The 15,000-nt window shown below is 39.9% G+C and overlaps 1 protein-coding gene across 18 annotated transcripts in view; it reads right to left on the bottom strand.

Moving 5' to 3' along the window:
- LOC147012901 (muscleblind-like protein 1) overlaps positions 1–15,000 on the bottom strand; it is a 236,258-nt gene that overhangs the window by 112,503 nt on the left and 108,755 nt on the right. For 17 of the 18 annotated variants that reach the window (XM_085854220.1, XM_085854222.1, XM_085854221.1 and 14 more), the window contains one exon: positions 1,808–1,975. The exons of the other annotated variant lie outside the window; for it this stretch is intronic. In XM_085854220.1, the coding sequence (XP_085710346.1) occupies positions 1,808–1,975 (168 nt within the window). The remainder of the gene's footprint in view (positions 1–1,807; positions 1,976–15,000) is intronic. 18 annotated transcript variants of the gene reach the window in all.

Here is a 15,000-nt window from a genome sequence, read left to right as displayed (position 1 = left end):
GTTCAATGTATCAGCTCGTTTTGTGTTTCTTTCATTGGTTCGACATGACGCGTGATTGAGAATTAGTAAAAGCTGTTACGGCCCTAAGGGCACATTTGAACCGACGGTTCTTGGCGATTAAACTGATCAGAATCTGCGGTTAACTGCGTTAAGCGGCTCGTTTTCGTACGAGTTCCGTTGAGGGTGAATTTCACCCAGTAGATTCCCGCGTGGATACTTAGGTATATAGAAATTTGGCTATTCACCCTATTCCACGTGGGTGACCTGTTGGCGATCTTCGGTCCAGTCAGGACCCATTGGCTCCGGACTTCTCCAGAGTGATGACCTAAATTCTGGGCGATCAGTCGAGCCGACACTACTGCTCCATCGAGCGGTCGTGCTCGCGGCCGATACCCGGCCCCGCAACAATATAACCACTGACTGACTGACTGACTGTTACTAAAGACTGGTGCCTTCCAGGTGACATGAAAAGCTGAAATTTTGTGTGATGATGGACATCAAAGCCAGCACACTGGGGGGGGGGGGGGGGTGGGAATCACAGAATTGTCAGACAACATATCTATCAATGGAAATAAATAAATAAATAAAACATCAAATGCAGGTGAGCAACCTGAGACAATGTGGAAACACGGTTCATCTGCTTACAAAATGTGTAAGCACACCCCGATATATATATATATATATATATATATATATATATATACATATATATATATATATATATATATATATATATACATATATATACATATATATCAGAAAAAACCCACACAATGTAAATAATATACTATGTAAATACGACACGTAAATTCCGTACGAAAGAAATACCATGCTGCATAAATAGCATACTAAGGAAATACCATACCACTTAAATATCATACTACATAAATACTGTACTATGTCAATACTGCACTACATTAATACGTATTATATAAATACCGTACTATGTAAATACTGCACGATGTAACTACAACACTACATAAATTCCGTACTACATAAATACTGCACTATGTAACTACAACACGACATAAATTCCGTACTACATAAATACTGCACTATGTAAATACCATACTATAGAAATAATATGCTATGCAAATACCATGTTATGTAAATACCTCACCACATATATACCACAATACGTAAATACCATACTACATAAATACTGCACTATGTAAATACCATACTATAGAAATAATATGCTATGCAAATACCATGTTATGTAAATACCTCACCACATATATACCACAATACGTAAATACCGTACTATGTAAATACTGCACTATCCATACATACGTTACTTATAGTTGGAATAAAAGCGGTTGTTGCGGACGTTTTCATTCCAATTTAAAACTAAAGGACGTCTCCTTCTAGCGAACAAAATGGTGTCATGACATTTACCACTTTCAATTCAAATACAACGAATCCAAATGAAGTAAATGGTAACAGATCATTTACACAGTCCCAATATACGATACAATTATTAATCTTACAGAAACCCACGTATTTTTTGGTTATCAGTGAGTGATTTTGTTTCGCATCAATAAGCAGCGGTGTAAATACAACAAGGAGGTGAAAATCCATGGTGCAAAAACAGATGATGCAAGTTTCATGATAGTCCCTGAGGTGTGTGTGCGTGTGATCACCTTCAGTTAAGGAAGACCACAACGTGTAAGTCGAACAACAAGAACTATCGTTGAGAAAGTCTCGTATTCAACTGAATAATTAGCTTGAACACCCCCCCCCCCCCCCGTGCCATAAACGAGATGCAATGGGATTAGAAAGTTTGCTTGTGAGGGGTATAACAAACCATTTGTTGGAACTGCTGTCCTGGCACAACAGGATGCCCAGAGAACGGGTTTAACTGCAAGCAGAGCAGCTTCTGTTGGATCAGATTGTTTCTGCCATTGATCTCAAGCTGGGTTTTCAGGTGAGGCGGGGGGTGCAGGTACTTGCAATTTTCACGAACACATCGACCCTGGAGAAGATGAAGGTGTGGTGGAAGGGAGAGAAATGTCGGTCGTAAGATATTTGAAACAAATGTGTCCGATCATTATACAAGGCAAAAACCACAAATGTAGGTAAAAAAATTGGCAAAAAATATTGGTCGATCGCACAATGCAAAATGCAGAGAGTGCAACTTTCAAATGGAAGGCACAAAACCTGACTAACCGATTGGAAGAAGAGTTTTAATTGAATTAAAAAGATTTACATACTGTTCCATCAAAAGTGAGCAAATTCAAGAAGAAGAAATAAGAGAAAGAAAAATGTCTCCGTCTCCTAATGTCTCTGTTCCCCACTGTTTTGTCCTTCCCTCTCCCTCCCCTCTTGTCTCATGTCCCCCTTTCTGTGTGTTGTGTGTTAGCTCTCATACGAGCCTCGACAAGGTATACAAAAAAATCAATAAAAATAATATCCCCAGAAGAAGAAGATTAATTTGTTTCTATTTTGTGCACAGGTAAGTGGGAGTTTGGATGATATCCATGGTGCTGGTCAGACATGTATCCATGGTACTGGACCATGTACACAAGCAATTTCAACCCTGTAGACTGCGAGTTAGAGTCCCGACCCAACACCTTTGAAATTTATGCTTCACAAGCTGAATGTTGCATCAGAAAGGATGGATGTTAAGCCGGGTATCCCGTCTGCTGGCATTAGTTCGTGGACGTTAAAAAAATCCGAAGGTGTCTTTCACCATGGCTTTGTGAGTTATCTTCGGCTATGAACAACTTAAAATTCCTGCATCAATCACCTTAAGTCGAACGTCAGACCTGGCCAGCAGTTTCAGGAAAGACTTGGGCGTAAAACATTTCCTGGTCGACCCCACAAGAAGGTGGCAACAATTGAGATGTTGAAGTACTCATAGTAGTAATGGTAGTAGTAGTAGTACTGCTACTAAAAAGTAGTCATAGAGAACCGCAATTTTTTGCAAACTGGACAGCTGGCTAAACTCCTGATCTGAATATAGGATGACTCAAAAACACAATGCCCTGCCTAAGAAAATTAGCTTGACAACTATTTATGGTTTGAACAACTGTTTCATGATGCTGCGAAAACTTGTTCGAATTCCATCGAGCATGTTAATTGGCCAATTGTGACTTTCATGTAGCATGTGTTTTTTTAAGATCCTCAATGGGCCTTTTAAATTATTCGGGGCAAATGTAATCAACAACACATCAGTTTAGAGTCAGATAGCGATTGTGTCAGTGAGCAAACCCAGCATGCATGACAGCCCAGGTAAGGGTAACCACGGTGAAAGTGAAGACTCGAGCCGTACGAATAAACCCTTATGAGGCGAAGCAGGTGCTGGCTTCGTGAAACCATAATGGCAAGACTTCTGGGATGGTGTGATGGACCTCATATCTGGAGACCGTGTTCACATTCGACACGTAACCCCGAGGTCCCGAGCACAGGTGTACGATTGTGACACAAAAGAAAAATCACATGTACGTGTTGTAATAGTCACACAGTAAGAACCAATCAGCCGTTCACAGGGAGGTGACATAGTGAGCAGGTGTGCGTTCAAGAGAGGTTTACAGCCCGAAGGTTTCGTAAAAATGCTTGCGATTAAGACGTGCCGTCTGTATGGTTTGCATTACAGTGGTACACGTGTCCAAGTTACGCCACATCGACTCCTGACACCATTGGCAAGAACCAAATAATTGGATTATAAGTTGGGAAAAGTGAAAGAAATGAAAACAAGAGGATAAGAAATTTCAGTTCGTACATAAAAGTTATTTTCTATTTTTTGTTTCCATGTCGAGGGTTCAGTGATTTGGTGGTGGATTGGCAAAGCATTGCATTTTCTTCATCGGTGTTGGTTCAATCACCATAGCTGCTCTTGAAAAGATTGGGTTCTGGATTGTTTGCCTGCATTTCCATGAAGACACGCAAACATCAGGCCTGATCAGCCAATTGGTTAAAAATTGGGTCCACTCTCCACGAGCCTCCAACCACAGAACAATAGGACATAGCATGTGATGATGATGATGTCAAAGGTTATGGAAGATGTAAAATACCAAGGGTAGCATGTTTACAAACCAATGTCAGGGTGTTCACAAGCAAGCAGATAAACAACGCTAGAAAGTAACAGAAAGGTCAGAAATAGTTAAACAGGTAGATCACCGTCTTCAAAATGCATCGTTGTACCATGAAGCAACATCGTCCTCCATAATAACCCAAATGTTTGTTTTCATGTTTGTTCTCAACAAGTATTGTACTGTTATGGTTAATTGTAACGAGCCCCCTCTTGCTCCCCCCCCCATGCCCCTCCCTCAACCTTCATCCCTTCCTGAGCACAGCACACTGTAAAACATCTGGCACTATTATGTGGCAACGTGAAGGAATTAGCACGCCAGGAATCTTCAGTGAAGCTCAAAACATTTCTGAACATATGGCTGACGAGTAATCTCTCAAACAATACGAAAACCAACCAAGAGAAGGCATGATCGCATCTCACTTGGTTTTGAAGGTAAAGGTTTTGATCATTGACAATCTGGTTACTTCGACATTAAAAGTTTATTTGACACAGAGGTTGAGGCTCATGGAGGAGCTCAATCACAGAGGGGTAGATGAGAACTTTGGGGCAAATGAATTAAGACACAAACACATAACAGTATGAGAAGGGGCAGGAAAAGGTGTATCAGGGGTAAGCCCAAGTATAAGAGGTCAGGAGTGGGAATTAGTGTCTTGTATATATTACTCTTGGGATGAAACGATTATTTATCAGTTTATCTGCTGCTATATTCATGCAAATCCCTTCTTATTTGGTGCTGCATGAAAGATATTCAATTCATAGATCAGACCTATTCTGACATATCAATCAGATGTGTGCACAAGGTCACATGGTTAGTGAATAAAACCAGATGCCACTTTTGATGAAAAAAAGAAAAAAAAAATTGGTCTCAATGACGATAGAATGAAGATCTTGGAGTTTGCGCAAAGTTGATGACAAGTGTCCCGAGGGACTCCCCTTGACCTTTGTTCTGTTGCTAAATCCGAAAAGGCATTCAAACTGATTTGGCGGAAGCTAAGTCGGCTCCAATCAGTGGGACTTAAGGGATGATATTGCTGCATTGGAGCAGGAAGCCAAGACGGGGCCAGAAGGGTTTGTCGAGGGAGCCCAAGGAATGTGCGGAGGCTTGAAAGGACCAGATGGGATTTTGCAGTCGGAATCACAGTGAATTGATAGTTCAGGGAACATATCGGTCAGGCCGGAGTCAGGCACAACTTCCGTGTGTCCTCCCCGTTGCGAAAGTCAAATCGAATTGATGGAGTGTGAGGGTTGGTACTTTGGCGCAGAGTGTACGTTTTAATGTCTGTGCTATCTGTCATGACTCGTCTGATGGTAATGTCGCAATGTTAAATTACAATTCCCATGAACATCAATGCTTTCATCCTTGACTCAAACCTTTGGGTGTAATACATACTTAAGGTGTAGTAATGTCTCAAACTCAGTGATGTAATGGTTCGAGCATCTGCTCTGAGTCTGGGAGGTCGATGGTTCGAATACTGACTGAGTCACACCAAAGTCTTAAAATGGTCTACTTCCTCGCTTGATGCTCATCATTTTAAAAGGATAAAGCACAGAAAAGCAACTGCAGGTTGGCAATCATTGCAGAGCCTTTTTGGATGGGACTAACAGCCTCCTCCTGCGTTGATGTTCCTTTGTAAGGGAATCTATATTATTATCAATGTTCACATGATTTCAGTTGAGTGTCTGACATTCTGCCAAGAAGCATAATCAAATTTTGTCAGACTTTCTGGACAAGCTGTCTTCAAAATATTTCTGGCCTCCAATGGCAAACCAAGGTGTGGAGGATCTATTCTGCCAAGAAGCAGTGAGATTTTCGAGAACATCTTCGACACGATGTGGTAGCAGGATGTGGAACTGGATAAAAATTGAACTGCCATTTGTGGCAGCTCCAGTAGGAGGCCAAAGCTATTATGGAGTATGGTTACTTTCATCATAAGCTACCAAAATTAAACTACCTGTATAGTGTATAGGATGAGTACAGTATCATCAGATCACCTTGCCTTGATATGATGCTTTCTGGTTTCAATGGAGATCACAGCACATCGGTCTAATGGTCTATGTTGTGTTCGCCATTGATACCGGAGATTTAAACTCAAAATGTGCTATGTTTGTTTTGCCCTCTTGATCCCACTCCATATCCTATGAAGTTATTTGCTCTCCATTAGCCTACACTTTATGTACAACAATAAGCAACAAAAACCTAGAGCCATGGGGTTTAGCTCTTTACAATATTAAACACCCCCATGCTGTTTTCATGTGTGACCAATCAGCCTCCTGAAGCCCTTTCCATCATGAAACTTTCCTACATTGTTGTAATACACCTGCAAAACAAACATGCCATGGTGTTTTACAATGTAATAATGTGATCTTGCTGATAAGGACACAATTCATCTCAAATATTAGTCTGAATGAGACTATAGAATAAGTAACATGAAAATACAGGGTGTCCCCAAAGTCAGTGTTCACCTCTGAAAATTCCGTGTAAACTACGAAAAGCATCTCGATTGTTCATACGTAAATATGGTCGACATGACGTTTGACATGGGTATTACGTCAGCCCTTTGCATTGTTGAAAGCCAGGTGTTTTTGAGAAGTGGATTCACTTCCAAGATGATTTTGCCACTTGAGGCACGAGTTTTTTCATGGAACATGTGTTTCGTAGTGCAGGTGAATATATACTGAGATGTTACGATAAGAGTTCACAGAAAAGTTTCCTGACAATGATGTTCCACATCGTAACACTGCACTGGAGTTAATTTCCAAATTTTGTCAGGCCTTCAGTATTATTAGATGAGAAAGTTAATGATATTTCGTTTTTCATATTAAGAAGCCTGAAGAAATCTGTTTGTAAGTTGTCACAGCAGGCAAGTGTCCCACGAAGCAGTACACACACAGCACTGAATGAAACGTCTGCACCTCCATCCGTACAAAGTAACAGCTGTGCATGAACGGCAAGCAAGGGACTGCATCAAACGTTCCGATTTCTGCCGATGGTTTGAAAACTTTATAACTGCTAATGGAGACAATATATGGAAGTCACCTTTTCAAAGATGAGGTGTGGTTCCATTTACCTGAATGTAATCAGCCAACACAGCTGTGTTTGGTCAGCATAAAATCCGCACGTGATATAGAAAATCCACACGTGATATTGAAAATCCACATGTGATATTGAAAATCCACGAGATGTTGAAAATCCACACGTGATATTGAAAATCCACACGTGATATTGAAAATCCACACGATATTGAAAATCCACATGGGATATTGAAAATCCACACGTGATATTTAAAATCCATGAGATATTGAAAATCCACACGTGATATTGAAAATTCACATGTGATGTTGAAAATCCACGAGATATTAAAAATCCACACGTGATATTGAAAATCCACACGTGATATTGAAAATCCACATGTGATATTTAAAATCCACGTGATATTGAAAATCCACACATGATATTTAAAATCCACGTGATATTGAAAATCCACGTGATATTGAAAATCCACACGTGATATTGAAAATCCACACGTGATATTGAAAATCCACACGTGATATTGAAAATCCACATGGTATTTAAAATCCACGTGGTATTTAAAATCCACAGGTGATACTGAAATCCACACGTGATATTGAAAATCCAAACATGATATTGAAAATCCACATGATATTGAAAATCCACACGTGATATTGAAAATCCACACGTGATATTGAAAATCCACGTGATATTGAAAATCCACGTGATATTGAAAATCCACACATGATATTGAAAATCCACACGTGACATTGAAAATCCACACGTGATATTGAAAATCAACGTGATATTGAAAATCCACACATGATATTGAAAATCCACACGTGATATTGAAAATCCACACGTGATATTTAAAATCCATGAGATATTGAAAATCCACACGTGATATTGAAAATCCACACGTGATATTGAAAATCCACGTGGTATTGAAAATCCACGTGATATTGAAAATCCACACGTGATATTGAAAATCCACATGATATTGAAAATCCACATGATATTGAAAATCCACACGTGATATTGAAAATCCACGTGATATTGAAAAGCCACTCGTGATATTGAGAATCCACACGTGATATTGAAAATCCACGTGATATTTAAAATCCACAGGTGATATTGAAAATCCACACGTGATATTGAAAATCCACACGTGATGTTGAAAATCCACACATGATATTGAAAATCCGCATGATATTGAAAATCCACATGATGTTGAAAATCCACACGTAATATTGAAAATCCGCACGATATTGAAAATCCACATGATATTGAAAATCCACACGTGATATTGAAAATCCACACGTGATATTTAAAATCCATGAGATATTGAAAATCCACACGTGATATTGAAAATCCAGGTGGTATTTAAAATCCACAGGTGATATTGAAAATCCACACGTAATATTGAAAATCCAAACGTGATATTGAAAATCCACATGATATTGAAAATCCACGTGATATTGAAAAGCCACACGTGATATTGAAAATCCATGAGATATTGAAAATCCACACGTGATATTGAAAATCCACATGATATTGAAAATCCACACGTGATATTGAAAATCTACACGATATTGAAAATCCACACGATATTGAAAATCCACACGTGATATTGAAAATCTACACGTGATATTGAAAATCCACGTGGTATTGAAAATCCACGTGGTATTTAAAATCTACAGGTGATATTGAAAATCCACACGTGATATGGAAAATCCAAACGTGATATTGAAAATCCACGTGGTATTGAAAATCCACTCGTGATATTGAAAATCCACGTGATATTGAAAATCCACATGATATTGAAAATCCATGAGATATTGAAAATCCACGTGGTATTTAAAATCCACAGGTGATATTGAAAATCCACACGTGATATTGAAAATCCAAACGTGATATTGAAAATCCACGTGATATTGAAAATCCACTCGTGATATTGAAAATCCACGTGATATTGAAAATCCATGTGATATTGAAAATCCACATGATATTGAAAATCCATGAGATATTGAAAATCCACACGTGATATTGAAAATCCACACGTGATATTGAAAATCCACACGTGATATTGAAAATCCACGTGATATTGAAAATCCACACGTGATGTTGGAGTCCAAACGTGACCGCAGAAAATCCACACACAATATTGGAGACCACACATAATATTGGAGTCCACACATGATCTTGAAAATCCACATGTGATAGGAGAAAATCCACACATACATTTCCACCAGATGATCAACTTGGAACACCATGGTGATTTAATTATTTGCCCTTTGATTGGGCAGCTGAATAAAGATGAAATGAACCATGTATTTTTCCAAAAGGACAGTGCCCCTCCCCCTGCATACACTGATAATGGCTCCTGATGCTAGTCCATGACGTGTTTGTAGACAGATTAATTTCAAAGAACATTTGGCCACCGAGATCTCCCGACCTTTCACCTCTGGACTTTTATCTTTGTTGAGCAATGAAAGGCACCGTTTACAAAGATAATCCCCACAGTCTTCAAGAATTCCAGGAAGCTATCACCAATTTCATCAACAACTACAAGGGCACTCAGCAGAGCACAAACCTCCGCCATGCAATGCCCGATCCACTAGAACATAATGGGCCCAATAATTTATTGAACTATATATCATTTTTGGCCCCATCTCTCTCAATGGTGAAGAATCACTATAAAATTAAATAATTCTAGTATCCAGATGCAGATTTGGATCCTTGTCACACACCCAACCTGTCCACCAAGTTTCATGAGAATCTGTCCACAATTTTTTGTGATATTGTGATATATATATATATATATATATATATATATATATATATATATATATATATATATATATATATACATATATATATATATATATACATACACATATATCAGTTTAGCCCTTTCTCGCAATGGTGAAGAATCATGTAAAAAAAATTCGGATCCAGATACGGATCCGGATCTTCACCAAAATAGAATCAATTCTTCCTTGTCACACACCCAATGTGTCTACCAAGTTTCTAATGAATCCGTCCATAACTTTTTGAAATATCGTGCTATATGTCGTTTTTGGCCCTATCTCTCAAAGGTGAAGAATCATTTTAAAAATTCTAGTATCCGGATCCGGATCTTCAACAAAATCTCATCAGTTCGTCCTTGTCACACACCCAGCCTATCCACAAAATTTCATCCGAATCCGACTACAACCTTTTTGGATATCCTGCACACAAACAGACAAACAAGAAAAAGATGTCGTGCAGAGCACTATACTTGTAAAATCCACCCCCTCTCCTATGGTTGCCATGGATACATCAAATTCTCCATTTCATTGAGATTAAAATTGATAATCTAAATCAAAGCTCACATCAATCGGATGAAAATTGATTATTTTTCAGATAAAAATTGATGATTTTAGAAGTTTGACCTTTTGACCTTAAAAATAGTTGGTTTCCAAATTAAGTGATACACTATGCAAATCCTGTTCAACTTTCAGGTTAATAGGATGTAAATTGATGATTTTAGAGGTTTGACCTCGAGTTGACCTTTGATGTCAAAAATAGTTGGTTTCCTAATTCAGCAATGCACTCAGAAATTGGTGTTTAATTTTCAAGGCAATTGGATGAAAATTGACGATTTTTTTCAGATAAAAATGGATGATTTTAGAAGTTTGACCTCAAGATGATCTTTGACCTTTGACCTCAAAATCAATTGGCTTCTCAGTTGAGACAACCTCGACAATTTAGTAAAGTTTCATGACGAGTGGTTTAAAATCGTTACCTGTTGGCGATAAACAGACAGACAAGCAGACAGACAGACAGACAGACAGAATAACAAAATCGACTGACCAATATAGTTGAAAAATGTTTGATTTTGCAAGTAACAAAGAAACAGACAGAAAGAGGTCAAAACACAACCTCCTTCACCTTCGGCAGCAGAGGTAATTCGGCTGAGTTGATGCGCGTCTTCGCAAGGACATATGGATGCTTGTCTGCAAAATCTACTGACCAATATAGTTGAAAAATGTTTGATTTTGCAATAACAAATAAACAGACAGAAAGAGGTGAAAACACAACCTCCTTCACCTTCGGCAGCAGAGGTAATTCGGCTGAGTTGATGCGCGTCTTCACAAGGGCATATGGATGCACGTAGCCACCATTTTCAACACTTATTGTAAAGGTAAAATTTATTTCTGAATATTTCTTCTTAATTTTGTTCATATGTTCTCGTGCACAGTAACTTTTGGGGCGCCCGGGAGATGACTTGACTTTTGACAGCTTTAGCTGCCATGCAATGGTGACTCATTTTACGCAGATAACCAAAGGCCATTAGTAATCAGACACGAACGCTATCAGCAATTAAATTAATCAAGTGTGCTTGTCTATTGCTGATGCCTATAGTCGTCGGACTCAGAGAAAGCATGGTTGTCGATCAATGTATTTGTAAACCGTTATATAAATATTGCCTCTCAAATGATTAATTATTGGTCCCTCTCCGTTGAGAACCGACTGTTCCAACTCTACCCTCAAGTCCCATCCGTATACAATTGTAGTGGCTCCGTCCGGATAACATGGATCTTGGTTGTAATGCTCGGTATAGGACTCTGGTGACCCTGAGAAAGCCATAGATGACAAGTTCGGGCAGGAAGTTGTAATTTGTTCAAAGTGTCAGCCACATTTGTCGACTCTTTCCAAAAATACACCGTGGCAACTTTCACATCCACCATCAGCAAATGTTCACAGATTAGACACCCGGCTTAACGTCCCGACCGAAGGACGGTGCACTCATCGATACTTCGCCCTGCCTGTGAAACACAAGGACGACGGTTTATACACGAGTCGGGACTCAAACGCAGACGAGACGGCTCAAAGGTGGAGTGCGCTACCTGTGTGCCATCGTGTCATGCCAGAACAATGTTGATCCCTGAGAACAATGACCTGTTCCCTTGGTTTCTGGGCACAAAACCTCAATGTCAATTTATTTGAAACTAATGAAGCTCTAATTAGCAGTTCCCTATAATTCGTTTGCACTCTTTCAGATTAATGTCGTCCATTTATAACTCTGAGGACATTGCTGGCATGTATGTTTTGGGCGTGGAGAAGGTGATTGGGGACAATGGTGTAGAGGTAGGGGAAAGAAGGCAATGCGGTCAGTGGATGGGAGGAGGTGTGGGGCTAAATGCCAGCTCGGATGAAGGCTGAAAGGGGGAAGTTAAGGGTGGCAATACAAAACAAAGGCTGGAGACAGAAGCGAAGACTAACATCGACACTTACAGGAAGTGGGATCGAAATTAACAAAAACAGGTGAAAATGTTTAACCAAGGCTGTATTTTTGTCTTTGTACAGTAGTGCCTTAAAGTTTATGTTACATTATATCCTGTACATATTAACACATCCATCGCTCTACAGTTGTAACAACTCGGTCACTTTGGATGACGGCAATTACTGCTCCGCCATGAGCCTGGATTTTGTATTTTAAAGAAAATTGCTGAAATAACAAACTGCCTGTTACCAGCGACAATCTACACACAGTTTATCCGTGAGATGTCCGGTCTCATCGAGCTAGCAGCTCCACAGGTGCGATCTTGGGAAGCTCCGAGCTTCAAGCGTTTTCTGTTTCATGGAAGACAAATCAGACCAAACAGTGGTTCTCACAGTATTCCAGCAGAGGGCACTCAGGCTGGACTAAATCGTTGCCACTCAGGCTGGTGTCCTTCTGGAGATGTTGCAAACGGTTGTAAGAGGATGCCTCTTCTCCTCCTCCTCACTGCTCTCGAGTAGGACTTTTTTGATGGTTCTTCACGGCATATCACATGACCTGCAAAGTGAAGACGGTGTTGCCTCACGATAGCAGGTATGTGGAGAAATGGACCGCACAAATCTCTGTTTGTGATATGGTGTCACCAATAAATGTTCAGGACTCTGCGAAGCAATTGGGTGTAGGTACCATCCAATGATTTATCATGTAGTTGGCTCAATTTCCAGGATTTGAACCCAAAGAGAAGGATTGACTCAACAGTGGTTTTGAAGATCCTTAGCTTACTCTGTCCATGGACTGAAGATTTCCAAATGTTGTTGAGGGTATGAACTGCTGTCCAAGCCTGAGCTTTTCCACATTCGATGTCATACTGCATGTTAGTGAAGTAGTCGAGGTATTTTAAAGTCATTCACATTCTGTAGGACTTCCATCAACAATAAGTAGAGCACAATCAGGAGGATTGATGTGTATATACTTCGTTTTTTTTTAAACATTGAGTACCAGTCCAATCGACTTAGCCAGCAGTTTCAACCTTGTGAAGTAGAAGTTCAGCTTCACGCAACATGTCAGAGAGAAGCGCGATGTCTTCAGCAAAGTCCAGGTCAGAAATGGGCTGGGCTCGATGTATGCGACTTCTACGCTGAGAGAGAGAGATAGTTAAACCGTCCCAGGCTTCTATCACAGTTCTTCAGGTGTAATCCAAGGGAATGGTAAACAGGTAAGGAGCGAGTAGGTCGCCTTGGAGAACTCTAGCATTGATTTGGAAAATTGCAGCCTCTTTCAGGAGTTAACACCACTGCAGAGCTGTCTTCATACATGATTTTTTTATGGCCTTAATTGAGTTACCAGCCTCGGTGATGTAATGGTTCGAGCGTCTGCTCTGAATTTGGGAGGTCGGTGGTTCAAACCCTGAGTGAGTCATACCAAAGACTTTTTTTAAATGGTAAGTGCTGCTTTCTTGCTTGATGCTCAGCATTTAAAAGGACAGAGAATAGACAAACAATGCTGGCAAGGCAATGGCAAACCACCCAGTATAACCCTCGCCAAGAAACTGTTTTGGCAGCATGAACGCTCTGTAAAGAGCATGGTACTGTACATCAAAATCAGAATAACAATCGATTCAGGGATGCCATATGGACAGTGAAAACTTCAGTGATGAAATTCAGGGATAAAAATTCAGCGATTCAGGGATGGAAAAAAGCCGGATGAAGTAGGCTGGACACTTGGTGCGGATGGAAGAAGAGGGAATGGCAAAAAAGAGGAGGTATGTTGAGGGAGCAAGGTAAGAGGAAAAGAGGTAGATCGTGGTTGAGATGGAAACATTGTGTGAGGAGGGATATCAATAAGGTGGGGGTGGTTGGAGAGTGGATAGAGATGGCAGAGGACAGCAGGAAGTCGAGGAGTATCGTGGTCGAGGAAGGGGAGAAGCTTGGTGCAGTTGGACCTCACCCTTAAAAAAAGGAAGAGAATGAGAAGACATGTGTGGGAGATTAGGAAAAGTTTATTCCTGTCAACAGAATTGAAGGCTTTCTTGAATTCGATGAAGATGACCTCTTTGTACCTCTGCCACCAATGGTGGAAGGAGGTGAAATTTTCACCCCTGTCTGTGTTTGCTTGTGTGCAGGATCTCTCAAAAAGTTGTGGACGGATTTGGATGAAATTTGGTGGACACGTTGAATGTGCGACAATGAAAAATTGCTTCGATTTTGTTGATGATCCAGTTCCGGATACAAATTTTTTAAAAAAAATATTTAAAGCGATTCTTCACCATTGAGAGATTGGGCAAAAACATTATATAGCATGATATTTCAAAAATGCATTGTGCCCGATATGTTCTCACGGATCAGGCATTGTGTGGCGGAGGTATGTGCTCCACTGAGCGCCCTTCGAGTTGGTGATAAATATATTTCCTTAACAAATTGCCCGAGAGCAAGAATCTGAGAATGTAGATCCAAAGAGCCTAAACCATTTTGATTTGGGCGTAGGAACTTTTCGAGTTCAGGGTGAATTCTGTAAAGGAGGAGACGATTGTAAATTTTTGTTTCAATATAAAATTCAGCACAAAAGGATATTTTCTGCAAATCCCAAGCCATTTCACTATCGAATATCATTTGACATCAGGAATGCTTGGCCTTTCAATAAAAAAACATCTTACCAAGAGCAAGATAAACAAATTCCCACAAATACAAA

The sequence above is a fragment of the Eptatretus burgeri genome, chromosome 14, assembly GCF_056783735.1.
Source record: "Eptatretus burgeri isolate ZD-2024b chromosome 14, Ebu_testis_v1, whole genome shotgun sequence".
Lineage (NCBI taxonomy): Eukaryota > Metazoa > Chordata > Myxini > Myxiniformes > Myxinidae > Eptatretus > Eptatretus burgeri.
The sequence above is the reverse complement of the archived record's forward strand: the minus strand, read 5'-3'. Positions and strand labels throughout refer to the sequence as shown.